At 51.8% G+C, this 20,913-nt stretch overlaps 1 protein-coding gene across 1 annotated transcript; it reads right to left on the reverse strand.

Moving 5' to 3' along the window:
• Window positions 1-1,241: 1,241 nt before the first annotated feature.
• On the reverse strand, window positions 1,242-20,908 carry FAM167A (family with sequence similarity 167 member A). The gene is made up of 3 exons (XM_058835135.1): window positions 20,719-20,908; window positions 12,754-13,297; window positions 1,242-3,939 (listed from the first exon to the last, which is right to left on the reverse strand). The coding sequence occupies exons 2-3, from the start codon at window positions 13,129-13,131 to the stop codon at window positions 3,676-3,678; spliced, it is 642 nt and encodes a 213-aa protein (XP_058691118.1). The 5' UTR covers window positions 13,132-13,297; window positions 20,719-20,908; the 3' UTR covers window positions 1,242-3,675.
• Window positions 20,909-20,913: the final 5 nt, after the last annotated feature.

A 20,913-nucleotide genomic window follows, 5' to 3' on the forward strand; every position in this document is an offset into this window, starting at 1 on the left:
AAATTTTTTAGAACTATTTTTGTAGAATCCCAGAATGGTTTGAGTTGGAAGGGACCTTAAAAATTATTCAGTTTCAACCCCCTGCCATGGGCAGGGACACCTCCCACTATCCCAGGCTTATCCAAGCCCTGTCCAGCCTGGCCTTGGACAGTTCCAGAGATCCAGAGGCAGCCACAGCTTCTCTGGGCACCCTGTGCCAGGCCCTCCCCACCCTCACAGGGAACAATTTCTTCCTAAGCAAAGAATTCTAAGCAAAGTGTTTAAGTTGTGAGTAAAATTTAAATTTATCCAATTAAAACGCTAGACTGATTCCGCCCCTCCCTCCCCCCCCCCCACCCCCCCAGTTTAAAATTTTCATTGAGCTTTTGGGAACAAGGAAAAATAATCTGAAATTTTATCTTCCAGTTAGCCTGGAGAAATCCACGGTCCTCCAGCCTGGCCACCTAAATTAAAAATGCAGTTAATTATTCCCATGGATTAGTCTCAAACTGGCTCTTCCACTTCATGAGGAACGTGTCTCACTGCTGGGTGGCTGAGGACAACACTGGAATCAGCGCCCAGAAGATTCCTGCTCCCAAGAGATGGAGCAGCAGCCACTGCTGCTCCAGATGGAGATGCAGCTGGCCCATAAAAAAAGCATTTTCAGGATGGACTTCAGCAGAACCAACCTTGATTTCCACCAGCTTTTGTCTCCAGGCTTCTGGGAGAGGGAATGTGGCTGCAAGCCACAGGAGAGGGAGCAGCACTGGAGGGTTTGAATCATCTCATTGTGGACAGCTGAGACCTGAAGGCTCCTCTCCGGGAATTTTGTGGTGGGAGCAGTGACCTGTCCTCATGTTTCTCAAATCTGATCCAACATTTGGATGACTCTTTATTTTAAAGAAAATTCAGCAAAAAATCAGGCCTATTTCTATTTATTTTTCCTCCCTAACCTGATATATTTGAAGTGCCTGGACCCACTTTTCACCCGGTGACTAGCTAACATAAAACATTTTTTTTTTTTTTAATATTTATTTTTTTTTCTCTGTTTCCTGCATGTTTTTGTCCAAATACACCAGAAGTGCTCCAACCTTATTTTCCTCCCATCCCTCCTGGACTGCCAGGTGGAGCTGATGGGTGTGAGTGGATACAAAAACCTGCCAGGAAAAAAAACGTGGCACACCTGTAACCCTGGAGCACACCATCCTGGTGCTTCCCCAACACAGTGAGAGACCAGAGGCAGAAATCAATACAGACAGAGTTTTTATGATTAAAAAAATTGTGCATTTCGACAAACAGCTGGCAGTTACACCCATCCCTCATCCCCCTTGATGCAGAAAATGCATGTCTGGAACCCAGACGTCTGATTTTCTAATGCCACGTGTAATGACCCACTAGGACTGTGCTTGAGTTAATCTCCTGCTTTTGGCTACCGGACAAGAGCCCAAAGGCAGGCCCACCCTGTATTCCACTCCAGTCGACCCTAAAGAGAACCACTCCCCCTTTCCAAGGCATTATTTTCATGAAAAAACCCCATAATTTCTATCCACTGATTGAAAACACCTCTGAAAATCAACATGTGGGACACAAACTGATTTATTTTTATGAAAAAATGTAAACAAAGAAGAATTTTAATGAGGTGGGTTTGTTTTTTTTTTTTTTTTCCAAGATGTCCATGGGGAAATAAGGCTGTTCCTAGTAAACTGAATGGCACCGTGGCTGGTTGTCTTGTCCAGAGGCCAAGTGACAGTCTGGTCACAACCCAAAATAAACTTCCTGCACCTGGGGAGCACAAGGTTCAGCACCCAGGCATGGTGCTGATGGTACAGATAAAGCCCTGGTGCCTGAAATTCCTCCTTCCTTAGCAGAAAGAAAAGATACTCAGGGAGCTTTGGAGGGGATGGGGAGGCATCACCCAGGGGTTGTGGGGGATGGAGGGCTGAGCTCAGCTCAGACTCCCCACCCCACTCGTCTGTGAACCCCTTGGTTTGTCCCTACCAGGCAGACTTGTGGCTGCACACGAATTATTTGTCTACCCTGCACCAACATAAAACTCCCTGTGGAGCCCCAGGTCTGGAAGTCTCCTTTCATCCTCCCAGGCACGTCGGGGTCTCACCAGATCCCGGTTCCCATCACATTTCGGAACAAAGGCGTGAAGCCAGCCCGGAGCCTCCCGGGAGAGGCGTCCTGCGGGCTCAGATGCACACACACAGCCACTGACACACACACACACAGAGCTCACAGACAGCTACAGGCACATCGACACAGCCACAGCTTCCAGAGCAGTGGGATTGCTCCTCCTGCTCCTTCCCAGGCCTTGGGCTGTGGACACAGCCAGATCTGCTCCTGCTCGGGCACGGGGTGAGGAGCAGAGTTGGGCTGAGATCGTAGAATGGTTTGGGTTGGACAGGACCATAAAGATCATCTGATTCCAACCCTCCTGCCATGGGCAGGGACACCACGGGCAGGATTGCTCCACTCTGACAGGGTCAGGAGTGGTGTGGGCACAGGAGGGAGAGCCTGAAGGCATCCATGATTGATCTGTACTGTCTTGGGTGCCAGGTGCCCCAAAATTGCCATGGCAAGACCTCTGGAGTCCCTTGCTGGGCAGCACCAGAGGTCTCTGCCCCCCGTGCCAGGTGCAGGCAGCTGTGTGCACTGAAAGGCAAGAAAATACAGCATCCATCTCACATTCTGCTGGGCAGGGAGGGAACCCCCTGTGCTGCTCATCACAGCAATTTCTCCTTTAGATTTTAAGTCTTATTTTGTGTTCATTACCCAAAAGTCCCCTTTCTCCTCTTGAAGTTCCTCTCTCGGATGGATGTGTGTTGCTACAGAGGATCCGGGGTTTGCTGGTGCTGCTGCTGGGGGGTGCCAGCCTGGGGGTTTCTCTGTCAGGAGAAGTCTTGGGTACAACCCTTCCTTGTTTGCAGGGTGAACCACAGGGTGTCTCGTGGCTGACAGCAGGATCCAACAGGGTCAGAAACGCGTGTTGCTCCGGGTGTGACTTCCAGGGCACACAGGAGACTTCTGGGCAGCTGGAATCTCTGAATGTGCCCATGCTGAGTCCATGATCTATGCCACAGGCAAGAAGAAGCTGTAGTGCCCTGGACTCTACGGAGCAATCCAAAAACAAACCTTCTCATCTCTTCTTGGTGCTGGTGCCATTTGACCCACAGTCCTTTGCTTGCTGGGAGGGCTCCTGCCCACTGGAAATCAGCTTCCCACCTGAAGCAGCCCCATGGATCATGCTCTTGGAGCAGCAGAGGCTGAGGGTTGGTGCCCAAGGAGACATCCATGAAGGACAGCAATGTGGTTGCTCCAGCCTGGGAGGAGGGGAAGGGGAAGGGAAGAGGGATTTTGCTTTGTGGCTGATTTTTGACCCCTCCTTTGATTTTTGAGCACAACCACCCACACCAAGCTGCGTCCTGTGGGAGGAAGAGGAGGAGAAGGGACTTGGCAAAGGAGCTGAGTACATGTGTTGTGTCTGGATGCTCTCCAGGCTTCTTCCACGCAGGTCCTGCTTCCCCACGAGCCGTTCCAGTGGCCACCTCTACGCTGCCACCAAGCCCAGCTGCGGGTTCCCTGTTTGCTCCCATTCCCTCTGCTCCTCATTGGCCTCTCCTCACCCAGCCATGAGGCAGGGAGAGTCCTCTCCCTCTTTCTCCCCCGTCCTTCCCTCTCCTTCCCCCCCGTTCAGCACAGCGAGAACCGGCGGGAGTTGATGTTCATCTTGGTGACCCCGATGAGCTTGAGGGGCGTGGAGAGGCTGAAGGAGCTCACGAGGGGGAAATCACAGAAGAGGTCGGCGAGCTCGTCCCTCTCCTCCAGCTCGTAGGTGGCATCGTTGAGCATGCGCTGGTGCAGGTGACACGTCTGCTCGATCTTCAGCTTGTTGATGTCGCTGCGCAGCCGCATGAGCTGCCTGGCCAGCTGCTGGTCCTGCAGGCGCATGTCTGCCTGCAGCAGGGAGGGAAAAGGCCTTTTAGTGTCAAATCTGCTGTCTCCCTGCTGGGGAGGGCGAATTGTGGGGAATGGAAGGGTGTTGAGGTGCTTGAGCGCGTCCAGAGAAGGGTGACAGGGCTGGGGAAGGGCCTGGAGCACAAGCCCTGTGAGGAGCAGCTGAGGGAGCTGGGGGAGCCTCAGGAGAGACCTCATCATCACCATCATCCCCACAACTCCCTGACAGAGGGGTGCAGCCAGGTGGGGCCGGGTTCTGCTCCCAGGGAATCAGCAACAGGATGAGGGGACACAGCCTTAAGCTGCTCCAGGGATAGTTTGGGCTGGACATTAGGACAAAGCTCTTCACAGGAAGAGTGATTTGGCATGGAATGGGCGGCCCAAGGAGGTGATGGAGTCACTATCCCTGGAGGTGTTTAAAAAAAAGGCTGATTGTGTCGTGGTCTGGTTGGCGAGGTGGGGTTAGGTCATAGCTTGGACTCAGTCTCAAAGGTCTTTTCCAACCTTGCTGATTCTGTGAACTCATCCAGAGGTGCTGGATCTGTGAGGGAGACAGGGATCTTCCAAGCCAGCAATGCATCCCAAAAAATTACCAGCTCAAGATGGGGAATTTTCAACAATAAATTCTGTGCCTGCTCATGTTTTCAGGAGCACCAGGAAACGGGAATTAAAGCCGAGCCAAGGCTGTTGGCTTGGGTATCCGTCAGGCTTCAGAGCCTCCTTCTCAACCTTAAACAAAGCCCAAATTAATTTTGCTCATAAGGCAGCAGCCACAGGGAGACAGAGCAATTAGAAGTGGAAAGGACCAATTAAAAGAACACCAAGAAAAGAACTGATCACCAAATACTCAGCCTGGGTTTCCAGCCTGCATAAATCAGGGCTGGTCCGTGACAGACTCCACCTCCCCTGTGGCTTATTTTATCTGGGTGATTTGAAGTGGCTCTCAGGATGGGACCTCCATGGTTTCCCACAGGACAGAAAACTACAACCTCCCAAGCTAATGATCTAAATGTTTTGGAGATATTTTTTTCTCCCCTGGCACCTGGCTTGGGAAGGTGGAAGACTCAGAAGTAATGAAAAGAAAGAGGTCTTTTATTAAAAAAAGGATCTAACTCATAACTTAGAATATTCATTGTCACAGGATGCTGTGGGTAGTGAAGGAAGGAGGTGAACACTTGGTGTGGGAATCAGCCTGGCAAGAGGAGCAAGCAGGGCTGGAAAATCAGATCAAGACAATTCCCACTTCCCTCCTCACAGAAAAGCAGCAAAACCACAAAGGCTACAAAGAAAAAAAGGTGGGAAAGAAGCCGAGCAGGCTCACCAGAAGGGGCTGGAACAGGATGATCTCTAAGGTCCTTTCCAGCTCAGTCAGTTCTAGGAATCTGAAATGTTTTGGGATAAATTTTCCTTTCCTGGATTTTAGCAGCATGGATGTGATCAGACCATATCAGTTTCCCTCCAGGCCTGAAAACGAGCTGCTCAGTTTGTAGGTACAGATGTAGCTCTGGGGGACGGGAGTAAATTACTCCTGGCCTGGTTGCTCGTGCATGAAGATGCAGAAGGGAAAGGAGGAGGGAAAGCTCACCTTAGAGACCCCACAGAGACCCTGATATTCCTACATGAGACCTTTCCATGCCTGACACAAGGGCTGCTGCAAGGAGGATGTGAATCAAAGCGGCCTCGGGGTTGCTTTAGCTTGTGCCATGATCCCTCCTCCTCCAGGCAAACGGAGAATCCCAGAATGGTTTGGGTTGGAAGAGACTTCAAAAATCATCCAGTCCACCCCCTGCCATGGATAGGGACACCTTCCACTACCCCAGGGTGCTCCAAGCCCCATCCAGCCTGGCCTTGGACACTTCCAGGGATGGGAACCTGTGCCAGGGCCTCCCCACTCTCACAGGGAAAAATTATTTTCTAGAATCTAAATCCCTTCAAACCCAAACCATTCTCTGATTCTCTGACACTACAGAGGCATCCTGGGGCACCTTGCCTGATGCTCCCAGCCAGCAGCAAGACTCCAGCTTGGCTGTCTGGAGAGGATTAAGTCACCTTTGTACCAATCTCTGAGTGAATCTCTCTCTCAGGAAATCTCTCTCAAATTGTTGGCACGGCTGGGGTCATTTACCTTTATCAAAAAATCCCCACTATTTCCTCCCAGACATCATAACCTGTGCCCCCAGCAGAGCAATGCCACTTGGCAGGTTTTTATTCTCCCACCTGAGTTACAATAAAAAAAAAAAAAAAAAAAAAAAATCATTCTGTTGATATTTTTTTCCTGTCTCACAACAAATGCTGGTTTTTTATCAGCGAGGTGATCACAGGTGTTATTGAGTGACCCTGGGTCATTCTTTCTTCTCGGCGTATCAAGTTACCTAAGAAATGCCAACAAAGGCTTTCATTGAATATTTGGAAGAATGTGGGATTAAAAAAGCCTCTGCTGCCAGAAAAAAAAAAAAAAAAAAATTAAAAGAGAATTATGAGGCCATTGTGCAGAGGGCTGTGTGTTATAGGTGCCTTTTTTCTCTTGCTAACCAGCTTTACATTTTTTGACCTGTTTTTGTTTTCCCCCTCTTTTGAGGAATCTGATTTCATGTAAGCTGGAAGGCAAAGACCTCCAGAAAATAAAGATAAGGAACAAAGCCTGGCAATGGTTGACTAAAACCGTGTGGATGTGGCACTTGGGGACATGGTTTAGTGCTGGCCTTGGCAGTGCTGGGTTAACATTTGGGCTTGATGAACTTTGAGGGCTTTCCCAATTTAAGGAATTTAGAATTCCATGTTTTTATGAGGGGATGGTGCACACAAGGAAGAGATGGAAGATGGGATGAGGGCTGTCACTGCCTGTGCTCCTTGGAAGGCTGCCTTGTCTTCCCAAGGGCTTGGGAGTTCCTTTCCTGGTGACAGGTCCTGTGGAGGCAGCTCTGTGGGGGGACAGCTGAGGGTGGAGCACCAAAATTGAGCCACTCTGTGGGGCACGAACCCTCACCCCCCACACTCATCCCTGGGGCTTGGCTGGAGATGCAAACCCCCCGCCCTGCATCCTTGGAGCTGTCCCATTAAACTGCTCTGTTCAAACCCTCCCAGAATATTGAGTGGAATCACAGCCAGAGCCCAGGAATCCTCGTTCTCCTTCCCTTTCCCAGAGGCTCTGCACAAACACTAAACTCATTTCCCCCCATCCCATGCTGGGGCCCAAACAATCTCTGGAAAGGATGGGTGATGTCCCTTTAAAAGCAGCTGCTGTCAGGCCAGCAGAGCTCCACAAAGTTGCCTGGGAATGAATTCTGGGATTACAGGAGGGAAGCCGTGGGGTTTTTGTCTTGCAGAGTTCACCCACAGGGCTGGTCACCACGGGGTAACTCCACACTCCGGTTTATCCATGTGGGATGGCAGCAGGATCCCACACACGGATGCAGCATCCTGGAAAAACCCGTGGGGAGCATCCAGCCAAAGCCAGGGTTTTGATTTTCTTTGATCCTCTCATGGCCAGGGAAAGGAAGAGCCTTAGGTGTGTCTTGCTCATAAAAAACAACATTTTAACACATTCTGCCTCTCTCTGCACACCCAGCTCCAGCTGTTTCTCACCAGCAGGGCTGGGGAATGCTGTTGGAATAGACAGGATGCTGAGTTGAGCTTCCCAGGCTGGAAGGGGGAACAAAACTCAGGTCCTTCCTGGCAGTGAAGCTGAAATAGAAAGCTGGACCACAGGATCTTATGAACCTAGGGAGGATCTTCTGCTTGGATTGATCCTCAGAGTGTCCCAGGGATGTTTAATATGGGTGAGGGAGAGAAAGCTTTGGATGTTTGGAAAGTTTTCCCGTCTAGGTGGCTCATCCTAAATAGCTACATGCAGTTGCCTTCAATTTTGCCTTCAACAGACAGGAAGAGCAGTAATTTTCCCTTTTCCATCTTTTCTCTGCATTGCTTTTGGGGGATTTTCAGCAGGCAGCACCTCAAGGCATGGAGGTGAGGAGCTCTTTGAGATTTCCCTCTCTTCCCAAAAGAGAAGATCCCTGTGGATGGAGCCCCAGCATGGTCCATGGAGCTCAGGGGGATGGTCTGTGGAGAGGCAGCTGCTCCCACAGGGCCAGCCCTTTTCATCTCCAAAAGATCAAAAGAACATGAAATGTGAATTGGCACTTTCCTGAGTGCACCCACTTGGATTCAAGCACGAAGAAGCACAGGCCACTTGTCAGATCCTTGCCAAACCTTTCAGACAACTCCACTTTGTGTTTTATTTTGGGGCTTCTTCAGAAGTGCTCAGACACCACCATTTCATGGTTAATTTTAGGTGCTCACGCCCTTGTGGTGCAACCCACAGCCCCAGATGAGTTTTCCCAGATCCTTCTGGAGCCCCTGGGAGTTACCCACCACCAAATCCCAGGGGACCTCTGCCAGCTGGACCATGCAAAGCCTGTCATGGGCCCCACATCTCACTCTTCCTCAGTGTTGTTCAGGCTGTGCTGGCTCCCTCTCTCCCCAGAACAGGGTGGCTGCACCCAAAGGGACCCTTGGGGGTTGTCCTGTTCCATGATAAATCCTAAACTCTTCCCTGGTTTCAGCAATTTAACAGCAGAGGTCACAGAGTCACAGAATGGTTTGGGTTGGAAGGGACCTTAAAGCTCATCCCATTCCACCCCTGCCATGGGCAGGGACACCTTCCACTATCCCAGGCTGCTCCAAGCCCCATCCAGCCTGGTCTTGGACACTTCCAGGGATCCAGGGGCAGCCACAGCTTCTCTGGGCACCCTGTGCCAGGGCCTCACCACCCTCATAATGAGGAAATTTGTTGCTGCTTTGTTCTTTAAATTCACTCAAGCACTTGTTCAGCCAATGTGAGTATCCCAAATGAAAATAAAAGGGCTTAATATTTAATTTTTAAAAATCTGACCAATAGGGCACTGGTGTTTTATGATTTCCCAGGAGGGATCATCAGACATTTGTGTTCCTTTTCAAGTCTTTCCTGCATTCTGGCTCATACCCCCCAGATTTCAGTGCCAAACTGGTGAATCTGAGATAGAAAACTCATTTTTCCTAAAAGGACAAAGTTAAAACTGCTCTAAGATGTCCCTGTTCATAGGGTTGTACTTTAGCCATACTTAGGAGGGAGAGGGCTTAATTTTATAACTTGTAAAACCTGGCAGATTTCAAAGAGCAAAGTGTGAGTCCTCGAGTCTGTCACCCTCCCTGGGCTGGTGATGGTTTTGCTCTGGGCACAGATGAGGAGCTGCCACTCTTGACAGCGCAAAGGCAAACACAAGGGCAAAGAAGAGGCAGCAGGAGCTGGGGAGGGAAATGCTCCAGCCCCAGGGCAGCTCAGCACACGCTGAGAGCTGCAATTTGCTCCTACACCTCCACAGAGCCTCTCAGCACAAAAACAAGAGCAGTTTGCACGTCTGAATAAATCAGCTTCTCGGGGCCAGGTTCTCAGCAGGGCCCAGCTGACGTGGCTGAGGCTCTGTGGGTTTCTGTCAGTCCTACAAACCCAGCCTGGGGTGCAAAACCAGGGTCTGGGACGGGTCACGTGAGGTGACAGGCCAGGAAAAACAGATGGACAATAAAACCTTGGGTTTGTCTTTTCTCCAGGTGAGCAGCCTGAACCTGGCTGAAGCCAAATCAGAGCAGGCTCTGCAGACACAGAGGAAAATTCCTTGCAGTGTCAGATGATGACTTTTGTGCAGATTGGGAGTAACAAGAGATAGGGCAAGAGGAAACGGCCCCAAGTTGCACCAAGAGAGGTTTAAATTGGATATTAGGAAAAATTTCTTCAGCAAAAGGACTGTCCAGCCCTGGCACAGCTGCCCTGGGCAGTGGAGGAATCCCCATCCCTGCAGGGATTTGAAAGCTGTGTGGATGTGGCTTGGGAACAGGATTTAGTGCTGGCCTTGGCAGTGCTGGGGAGTGGTTGGACTCGATGGTTTTAGAGGGCTTTCCCCGCCTAAACCCTTCCATGACTGTACCAAATTTACTCTCCTGCCTCTGCTGCTTTTGACTGGGAGAGAGTTAAATCCAAACCTGGGTGGTCCTGTACCAATTGCCTGTTGGGAACGGCCCCCAGCATGTGCAAACTCCTGAAGCTCCACGTGCTTGGCAGGAGGCTCCCTGGGACAAGCCAGAACCATTCCAGGGGGATGCTGGTGAAACAACCCAGCCTGAACACGCTGGGAGCTGTGCTGAGGGTTGGGGGTGATGGAGCTGCACACTCTGCCTTTCATTCCGCAAGGACACGGCTGCTGCACTTCTTTCCTGCATGGAAACAATCTCCACTCTCACCAGCTTTTGCCCCTTCATAGGCTAGGTGGATCCTACAGACCCTAAATAACCTTATGTTGGGATCACAGAATCGTGGGATGGTTTGGCTTGGAAGGCACCTTAAAGTTCATCTTGTTCCTGGGCAGAGACACCTTCCACTATCCCAGGTCGCTCCAAGCCCTGTCCAACCTGGCCTTGGACACTTCCAGGGATCCAGGGGCAGCCACAGCTTCTCTGGGTGCCCTCACCACTCTCACAGCCAAGAATTCCTTCTGAATTTCCCATATAACTCTGCCTTCTGGCAGTGGGAAGCCATCAACCCTTGTCCTGTCCCTCCAGGCACTTGTCCAAAGTCCCTCCCCATCTTTCTTGTAGGCTCCTTCAGGAACTGGAAGGCCACAATTAGGTCATCCCAAAACCTTCTCCAGGCTGAACATTCCCAATTCCCTCAGCCTTTCCCACAGCAGAGCTGCTCCATCCCTCTGCTCATCCTGGTGCCTGCTCTGGGCTCTCTCCAGCAGCTCCAGGTGCTCCCTGTGCTGGGCCCCAGGGCTGGAGCAGCTCTGCAGGTGGGGTCTCACCTGAGAGGGGCAGAGGGACACAATCCCACCCTCCCCTGCTGCCCAAACTGGGGAATCAGCCCAGGACCTGCTTGGTTTCTGGGCTGCATCGTGCTGTGGAGCCTTCCTGATGGCTTTGCTACCACAACATGAGGAAAAGCGAGGAAAAATTTTGTCTGTGTTGGGATGTTTGGAAACTTGTTCCTCTATTTGACAAGAAACTGGATTTCACCCTTGAAATGTAATGTGAAATGCACCTTTTGGTTCCAGCACCGTGTGATGGGATGGCCTGGCCCTGCTCCCTCTGCCTGCTGGCAGCTCTTACCCACACTCGTGCCTCCAGCACAGCTATTTCACCCTGTGGTCAGTCAAAAAATTGCTCTCTCTTTTGGGGAAATTGTTCTAAATTACCAGTCACGTCCAGATCCAGCAAGGACCAGTATAATTAAGTGGCTGGGAAATGGAAAGTGAGGAACAATTAGGGTTTGCTTGGCCTTTTCTCATCTTTAATTTAAACTTTCAGTTTCTGACAGATGGTGGTTTAGACACCACACCCCAGTCTAAGGGTAGAATCAGACTCTGAGACAATTTGTACTTCCATCACAGGCAGAGATTGAAAGAAAACCCCAAATCTTTTAAAATCGAGGCTTCTGAGAAGGAAAATCTGCTTCTTTCTCTCTGTGATCATCTTGAGATTCAGGGTTTACATCAAGTGTGAATTTAAGATTGCACCCAGATTCAGGTCACAGATCTGGAGCTGAGGTTCTCCAGAGCACTGAGGGGCTGTAGGGGATCATCTCAAAGCTGTTCCTAATATTCCTGAGTTCCTGAAAACCACAATTCTGAGAAAGAAAGTCACCAAAATGCAATATCCAGAACCACCTCTGTAAATAAATCCTCAGGGGACCAGTGGAGTTGGGTGAATGTAGCAACAGAAAATTGACAAATCAACATTATCCGAGGCAAAAGTCACAAAGAAATCTTTAAAACTGTTTTTCATTTTTGTCAGAAGCTTTCCTCAAAGATTTCAGCGCTTCTCAGAAACAAAATGTCTGCACAGGAACATTTTCACAAGTGTTGGCCACAAGTGATGTCCCAGACCCTGCTGCACATATTCCTGCTGGGACTCACAGGCAAAATTCCAACTGGGCAACAGAAACAAAGCCACGTGTCATGAGTCACTTCCAGTGATTTGGGCCAAATAAATAAAGACTTTTCGTGCCAGTGAGGAGAAGGGAAGGATCATTGGGAAGTGTGCTTTTGGTGTCTGATTGCTTCTGCTCTTGTGAAGAGCACCTGAACTGAGTCTCCAGCTCTGACTTCAGCTGCTGTGACAAGGAGATATCCATCCTATCGACCCCCAGAAAATCACAGAATACCCTGAGCTGGAAGGGACCCACAAGGATCATCGAGTCCAACCCCTGGCCCTGCACAGGACAACCCCAAAATCACTCTACGTGCTTGAGAGCATTTTCCAAACATTTCTGGAACTCTGTCAGGCTTGGTGCATCCTTCTGGGAATTATCCCCAGGCTGTGCTGACTCCTGGGCTTGGCTGGGAGCTGGGTTGGGCCAAGGATGAATTTGTGTCAAAGACCACGAGAGCAAAGTGACAAAGAAAAGGTGAATTCCAGCCCTGTGCCCTGGCTCTCTGGATTTTCCTAGCACAGGTTCCTAGAAAAGACAAAGCTTTTTTTTCCCCTCCTTCTCTGTGAAATGCCCAGCACGTAACCACCAGAAACAAACAGATGGGTGAGGCAGGGCCCAAGGCTGGGATGGGAGGGTGACTGAAATGCAGACTGGATCTGAATCAAGGAAAAGGCAACAGAGGATGGACCTGGAAGAGCCAGGTGTGGAAAACGCAATGAGTGATGGAAAACACAATGACTGATTGTTGCCTTTCCACCTGGGGCTGCAGGCAGGTAGGAACAAGGAGTTTCCCCACTCTTTCATTTTTATCCCCCCTGGGAAATCTCTGCTAACAGGGACAGGCAATCACTTACCAGCTCCTTCCTGAGCCATGTCAAAGCTTCGTCGATGCTCTCAAAGCCACCTATTCTCCCTGAGGTGACAGTCCCCTTGTCCTGGGCAGGGCTCCCGTTGAGGTGCAGCTGCACCTTCCTCATGGGGACAGTCTCCCCCGGGGTATTTTTGGCCTTGGTGGCCTCGTCCTCCCCGTCCCCCTCGGGCTGGGGGCTCTTCCAAGCCTGCTCCTCCAGCTTTGCCTTCCATTCCAAGTAGGAAGGGCGCCTGGTCTCCAGTCTCAGCTTCTCTGTCAACGCCTTGAGGGTCCTCAGGTGATCATCTGGAGGAGGAACCCCCCCAGAGCCAGCATCCATGCTGTCCAGAGCCTCTTCTATTTGGATTTGGGGCACAGACATCTTCTCTGGGGGTCCAAAGGCATAGAGGTGGGCTGGGAAGGACCAAGGATGGAGATGAGAACCCTCAAGGTTTGCCCAGGGGTCACGAGGTGCTCAGCACAGCTCCCTGGAGGACAGCTGAGGTGTGGGCCCCTGCTCAAGCACCAAACTAGCCTTGGATGAACACCTGGAAGAAAGGAAAAGAAAAAAAAAAAAGATTGGTTTTGAGAAGGAGAAGGGAGTGAGGAGAGACAGCTCTTGCTGGAGCAGGGGAGTGAGGGTTTTGGGAGAGGCTCAGTGCCAAGGTGCTGCTGGGGAGGGTGACCTCACCTCGGTTATCTGAGTGCTCTGGGGCAGGAACAGACAGGCTCTGGCTTTTAGCAAAGCTCTGGTTACCTGCACCTCCAATCTTAACTCAAGGGGCCACGGAAGGGCTGCCAAGGAAGCTGGGACACATTCCCAGACCCCAAAGTCCTCTGGAGACAGCAGTGGCTGCTGCTGGATGTTGGGCTGTCTGGTTTTGCTGATTTTCTGCCTGGCAAACCCACATCTCCCCATGTAGGCAAATCAGGTCCAAATGAAACAGCACAATCTGAAAGAGGGGAAGTTTAGATAATCTATTAGGGAGAAATCCTTCCTGTGAGGGTGGTCAGGCCCTGGCACAGGGTGCCCAGAGAAGCTGTGGCTGCCCCTGGATCCCTGGAAGTGTCCCAGGCCAGGATGGATGGGGTTTGGATCAATCTGGGACAGTGGAAGGTGTTTCTGCCAAGGGCAGGGGGTGGGACTGGATGATCTTTAAGGTCCCTTCCAACCCAAACCGTTCTGGGATTCTGCAAACCCAAACTTCCCCCAAGAGTTTGAGTCAAAATGAGAACTGGAAAAAGGGATTTATTCTCCCTCACACCACACCCCCCTCCAGTTTTACAGATCTGGGTTTAGTTCTGGGTTTGTTAAAGCTGCAGCCTGAGGATTCAGCTCCTTCCTGACCCTCTGGCTCCAGTCAGGAACACGTCCCTGCCATGTAAGGAACTAATTGGGGTGTTAGTAACCACTGGCATGGTTTGGGTTCAGACACCCAGGGAGACTTGGACTTGTGGTTTCCATCACTGGCCACGTCCAGTTTGTCCAGTGGGAATGGTCCCTTGCACACACCCCTTAGGAACAGCAGCACAGGAGCTTCCTCCCCACTTCTCCTCCTGCCAGCCCTTATGGAAGCTGTGCCCAAAGCTGATCTGACAAACCCCGGCACCTGGAGGGGCAGAGGACTCAACAACTCCTCAAGAGTTAAGCTCAGGCAGCTTCTGTATTCATTTGCCAGCAGGATCAGATAAGAGACATTTTCAAGGTCGTGTGCTCATCTATAGCTGAGCTAGGAATAGATCCAGAGCTCTCCTCTGAACATCAGGCACAAACCAAAATACTTTTCTGCCTGCCTAGTGAGATGCTTGGGGAACCAGGCAGGATGTGTGCAGCTTCCTAGAGCTACTCAGCCATTCTTCTGCCTGCCATTTCCACAAAGGCATGTGCAGCTCTGAAATCCAGACCATAATTACGCCTCTCCAACCTTTTCAGTAAGAAGATTCAATTTAAAATAAACACCGAGTGAGAGCAAGACTTATCCCAACAATTGTGTGGGGGCACATGAGCTGAAGGAGGAGTTGACAGTGTACACACAGACAGTGTGGGGGTGGAGAATTAGTCATGTTGTGGTCTCCTTCCTGCTCCTATTTATGTTAATGAGAGTTTTTCGTGGAGAGGGAGCACTCACAGACACTCTGTCAGGTTGAAGCCAACAGCTCTCGTGCCTGGAACAGAAACAATTTTCCTTCTTCTCTTGAAAAAGAGGGGAAAGCAGTGGGCTGCCCTGGTGGAGGCAGGTAGGGCTCAGGGCATGTCGATAAATTTACATTTCCTCCCACTCCAACTTCCCCAAATCAATAAAAGAAAACAAGTAATGACTTTAAAACCTCGTTTCTAAGCTGGTTTTGTTTTTTTTTTTTCTGTCCTATGAGACCTCTGTGGAGATTGCTGAGGGTGGCCCAAGCCCAGCAGGCAGTCCAAGGGTCTGCTGCAGTTCCACACTGGGCTGCTGGATTTGCTAACCCCCAGCAAGGATCATATTTTTATCGTTTTCTGAATGCCACAGCTACAAAACAGAGCCCCACACAAGCTCTCCTGTCCTGTTCTTCAGAGTGTGTGGAATCCTCAGGGTGAGAACGGCCCCTGGAATTTGAGCCCTGGGCACAGCTGAGTTAACATTTAGAGCATTGGACCATGAAAGCAGGACAGCAGCTTGGAGCATCCCCTTTGTCACAACCCTGCTGAAATCTCCCCCTCCCTGCCACCACAACTCCCAGCAACTTCAGAGGAGATTTGTTTTTCCCACCCCAAAAGCAGCACTGATTTCATTTTCTCATTTTCTGTCTGGTGTAACATGAAACATCTCGTTCCCTCTGCAGGGACTCCCCCTAAACTGGCAGCTCTCTTCCCCAAACCCCAAAGTGACAGAAGGGAGCCACCTCTCATTTCCTATCAATATCTTGGACTTGGATCAAAGACCTGCTGTGGAGAAAGAGATCTGAGAGTTGTGAGGGTGTGAAAAACGCCCTTGTGCTGTAACACAAACCCTTTGGTGCCTGAGAGTTACCAAATTGCCAGGAACAAACTCGCCTCTCTGGCTCAAATCCACATCATCCCAGCCACCCTGCCCTAGGCTTGGCCCCCCTGAGCTGGCCTGTGATGAGGGGATTTGAGTGATTAATCCTTGATTTGTCTCATTATCACACCTGCCACAGGGAGTTCCTGCCACTCCTCATTAGGGGTAACGAGTTCAGCCCCAAAACAGGGTGAGGGTTTGCTCACACCTCAGTAAGAACCTCTGCTCAGGGCTCTCCCCTTCCTTCAGATCAACCCTGAAAGCACAGAACACAACAGGTCATTGAGACAACAACAAAAAAACCCCTTCAATTGATTTCTTGGGTTAGGTTTCTATTGGAGAAGCCAACTGACCTATCCCAAGGGATCAGCACAGGCCTGGGATGGAGAAATAATAGGAATGTTACACTGGGAGTTCAACAATTAGCCAAGGTGGAGGTGTGGGGAGCAAATTATTCTTCTTCCTTCACTATTCCAGGTGGAGTGTGGATTCCTGTAACACAATTTCTTACTGCAGAGGAGGAGCAGTGACTGCAGGAGTCTGGGTTAGAGGAATCCTGCTCCTCTGGAGGCTGGGAAAACAAAAAAGCCTCGATATGAGACCAAACCTCAGCTGACAGAAGCCCTTTTGCCCACACGAACCACGAGTGACACTTCTGGCATGGAGCAAACAGGGCAGAGGCAATGGTTCAGCCTGTGAACGACCTTCAAAAAGCACCTCAGCTCCTTTGTGCCTCAGTTTCCCTCTCACTGAGAAGTCAGTCCCTGCAACTGCCCTTCAGGGGAAAAGCTCTTGAGGATTTTCAGAGATGTACAGAATTCACCTCTGGTGTCCCCAGGTCTCACCTGGGTGCCCATGCTCGCACTCCAGCGGCTGCAGGAACACCCCCCATGATCCATGGAGTTCAGGATGTGCTTCCCCTGGATCTGAAGGTTTGCACAGGGGTCACCCTGGGCCGTGCAGACACCCCCTGACCCTCCAGAGGAAACCCCTGGAGTAAATCCAACCTGCCAACATCACCACCCAGCTCCCAGCAGCAGAGGTGGGATGAAGGAGCAGTGAGGTGGAGCGGGAGGAGGGGGACAGCGCTTGGTGTGTAGGGAGAGCTGTGTCTGCCTCCCTCCTTGCACAGCAGTGACATAGGGGTGGGGTGGGGGTGACTGACCCCCCTGGAGGCCTCTGACCCCCCCTGGGTGGCTGCTGCAGAGAGGAGGAGATGCCTGTGAGAAGGGGTTGCCATAGCAATGGAGTATGGGAGGACTCTGGCTGCTCACTGAGGTGGATGGATGCTCTGGAGCGTCCCCAGGGCAGCAGAGACTCAGAGGCCTCAGGAATGGGGTGAGGGAAGGGGAGACCCATGAGGATCAACGCTGCAGCTCCCTGGAGCTGGTGGTTCCCTTTCAGGGTGGTTGCACATCGCTCACTCCTTCCCCCATGCCAGGATGAGCTCTATCAGGACAGGAGCTGCTGTGCTCTGTGGATTTGGTGAGCTGGGGGCTTCCTCACCCTGCCAGAGCCCCCTCCCAACCCTGCTGCTCTGCACTAGGATCCTGCAGAGAGAACAAACCCCACTGACCCCAAGGAGAGCTGGTTTCCCTGGGTTTTATTATTCAGTGTTTACCCACCCAATCCTTTTCTGTAGCAGCTGAAATCCTCTCCTGCAGAAAACCAGGCTGGTCCCAAAGTGACCTTCAGCTTCCCTCCCTTCAAAAGGACAAAACAGCACCATGAAGAGCTGTCTGATCCTGAAGCCAGGACGTGCTCCAGGGCTGGAATTGGTGCTGTCAGGATCAGATGCTCTCTGGCTGCTCAGGATGGTCAGGACAGGATGGAAAGGGCTCTGCCCATGCTGGAGAAGTCATGGCAGAGCCCTCAGTGACACTGAACACGGTGCCCATGGAGACCTTCTGGCCACACTCCTGTCTGTGAGCTTGTTCCTTTCTCCATGGAAAAATGACAGCACTGATGAGACTGAAATGGGTGTTACAAACACAGACGTGGACATGGCATCCACAGAAAAATGGGAAAAGGGAAAAAGAGAGGCTTTCCATTCACATATGACCTGAAGCAAGATGAGGGTTTGCTCCAGCACATCCTTCTGCCCAAATGGCCTCCAGGAAAAGCCCTGAACACTGCAAGGGAGGAGGGGGGAGCAGTGAGGGCTGCAGAAAATCCATCAGAGGGGTGGAGGGATGCAGAGGTGGCTGCCCCTGGATCCCTGGAAGTGTCCAAGGCCAGGCTGGACAGGGCTTGGAGCAGCCTGGGATAGAGGAAGGTGTCCCCATGGCAGGGGGTGGATGAGCTTTATGGAAGGAACCTCCCTTCCAGCCCAAACCATTTTGTGATTCTGTGAGATTAGAGGGGACCAGTTTGCACTCCCTGCCCCGAGGCGCTTCTCCCTGGCTGATTTCCAGCATCACTGGTAGAGTCTGAACCTGTTTCAATAAACACATCTGCACCTTCCTGCCCGACTACACCTCATCCCTCCTGCGTCCCCCTCGCAGCTCCGAGCAGCCTCCTGGTGGGGGAGCAGGGCTGAACCTGCTGCCTGCTTCAGATGGACCCCTGAGCTCCATTTTCAGACGGTCAGGTTCCCCTCGATCAGCAGATTTCCAGGCTTTGTGTGGAAATCCTGCATGAAGAGGTATTTGGCATTCCAGCAAACCAGTCTTCCAGTCAGCTGGAAGCAGCTGCAAACTGGGGAGCTGAACGGGGTCAATGCCTTCCACCCATCAGCCCAAACCAGGTAGGATTCCTCGCAGGAGGAAAAGGCTTAAGGAGCAGAAGCAAAGGCAAGTTTTCAGGCTCTTGGTGAAGTCTCCATTCCCACCCTCAGAGTGTTCTTCTGAGGTCTGTGGAGCCATGGAATACGGGCAGGGGTTTCTTCTCCACACCCTGCCCCAGGCTCCTGGCAGGTTTTGGAGGTGGCACAGCTAACCTGTTCCCAGAGATGCCCCAAAAGGACCTGTGGCTTGGCACAGCCACGTGTTCCCCCTTTTTCACTGCTGCCACCCCAAGCAGGGCCACATTTCAGCAAGGAGAGGTGGGAACCTCTGTGTCCGTGTGCCCAGGGTAATGAAAAGGGCTGGGATTCCTTGGGAATGAGCCTGGGCAGGCTGAGAAATCCTCTCTTCCCAGGAGACTAGTACGGGGAGTTATTTTTTTCCCCAAATGCAGGAGGCAAGGGTGTGTTTTCAGAAAAAAAAACAAACAACAAAACAAACCCTAACCTTTTTCTGTGTTTTGTTTTGTTGAGGTCCAATCTGCCCAGCACCGAGCTCAGCCCCTGCAGGGACAACACCAGGGCCAGCTCCCTCTGGAGAGCCCCAGGCTCCGAGTTAACATGATCAGGGGAGTGGGGTCAGCCCCTCGGTGACCCTCTAATCCCCTTTACATGCCCCCTGTCCCATCCAATTATCCAAACCATGATCGTCCAACCTCTGTCCTCAGACCTGTCTTCTCCCAGCACTGTGGAATTTAATAGCATTTAAGATCAGCTGGTTGCAAACAGACCCTCCACTGCCTCCCCGCAGAAGGGCTATGCTGCTCTGAGGTTGATTATTTTTATTTATTTTTTTTTCTATTTTTATTTTTTTTTTTCTCTCTTTTTCCCCGCAGTGTCTCTGCTACATTTTGCAAACACCTAATGGCTGCGGGGCTGTTGCAAGCCCCAGAGCCCGGCAGAAGCCGGATTCCTCCCGTTCTGCTGGATTTTTGTGGTGTCCAGACCCCCTCCTCCCCCGCCATGAAGGATGGGGGGGACTTTAATGGGCATTTGAAAGCAGAGAAGAGCTGGGATGCAGAAGCCAGCAGCAGCTCCCGTGTGCTGAAATGATGGCTGGCACAGAGCGAACCCACAGCTGCCAAAACAGGCTCGTTCCCGCTGGAAAGTGGGGAGTTCCTCGGATACAGGGGATGAGCAGACAAAGCCAGAGGAGCCAGCTGGGCACAGCTCCTCGCTGGAAGCCAGGAACTTGCTTTTCATCCATTTCCCCCCAGCCCTCCGCTGAGGTCCCCGATGTAGGAAAGCTCCGGAGGGCGCAGGATTGTGGGATGAGAGGGGGAGCACGGCAGGAAAACAGGGAGGGGTGTCCTTAGAGAGGTGCCTGTGATGGGAGAGGTGCCAGCCCGCCCGGAGCGGAGCGGGTCCGGCTGCAGGATGGGGATGATGCCCTGCTGCAACACCCCGGGGCTCTCGGGCTGGGCTTGCACAAACACTCGTGCTGGGAGGGGTGTGGGCTGGCGCTATTATTTTAACAATTAGCCCCAAGCTGTTATGAAGGGCTCTGAAGAAGTTCTGGCTGGCTTTTTTTGTTTTGTTTTTTTTTTTTTTTATCCCCTTCCTCGGTGTAAACGTGAGCTGCGAGGGCCAGAGCTGAGCAGGTGGAAACCTGCTCTGCTCAGCACACGGTGCCTGATTCAAAAACCCTCTGTAGCTACGCCCTGCGAGCCCACCACGCTCATCCCACCATGTCTGCACTGCACAACCCCACAAACCTTCCCAGGGCTCCTGCACATCTCAGGCTGGGGGCAGAGGGAGCAACAGGTGATTGTCCCGAAAGCCGGCCAGCCTCTTCCCTGTCACACCTCACCCAGTGCGGAAAAATCCTCCTGGAAGGGGTGAGAAGCACCACGCTGCTCCCAGCTGAGAGCAAAATCCACAAACATCATCGGCAAGGAGGATTCAGACATTCCCAGTCAATGGGAGCCACCCGGCCATCTCCAGGGGATGCCGGCGAGGCAGGAGATTGCGGAGAGGGGACACTTTGCAAACCCCAGCAGGGCAGAACCAGAGCCCAGGGCTGAGCTGGTGGGGTCCCCATCTCCCCTCTCTGCTGCTCCCCAGGGACCTGCTCCTTGCCGGGGGTCCCCTCCAGCCCCGGGCAGCTCCCCGTGCTGGGTGTCCCCGGGGTGCCTCTGTCCCCCCAGGCCACCACCAGCGACAAACTTACCGGGGCTGGGGTCAGAGAGGGGATTGCACGGACATCTTGGCTCCCTCCTTCCAGCTCGGGTCCCCAACTTGGTGTTTGCAGAGCGGTGTCACCAGTGCCTCCCGGAGCCTGGCTCATCCTCCTCCTCTGTGTCTCGCTTCAGAAATCTGTGTGTGTGGTGGTTGGTTTGTTGGGGTTTTTTTCGGTTTTTTTTTT

This window comes from Poecile atricapillus, chromosome 3 (genome assembly GCF_030490865.1).
Source record: "Poecile atricapillus isolate bPoeAtr1 chromosome 3, bPoeAtr1.hap1, whole genome shotgun sequence".
NCBI classification, from domain to species: domain Eukaryota; kingdom Metazoa; phylum Chordata; class Aves; order Passeriformes; family Paridae; genus Poecile; species Poecile atricapillus.

Coding starts and splice junctions, on each gene's coding strand:
- FAM167A (XM_058835135.1), bottom strand. CDS start 13,131: ATGTCTGTGCCCCAAATCCAAATAGAAGAGGCTCTGGACAGCATGGAT. Junction 3,940..12,753: donor CATGGCTCAGGAAGGAGCTG/GTAAGTGATTGC, acceptor TCCCTGCTGCAG/GCAGACATGCGCCTGCAGGA.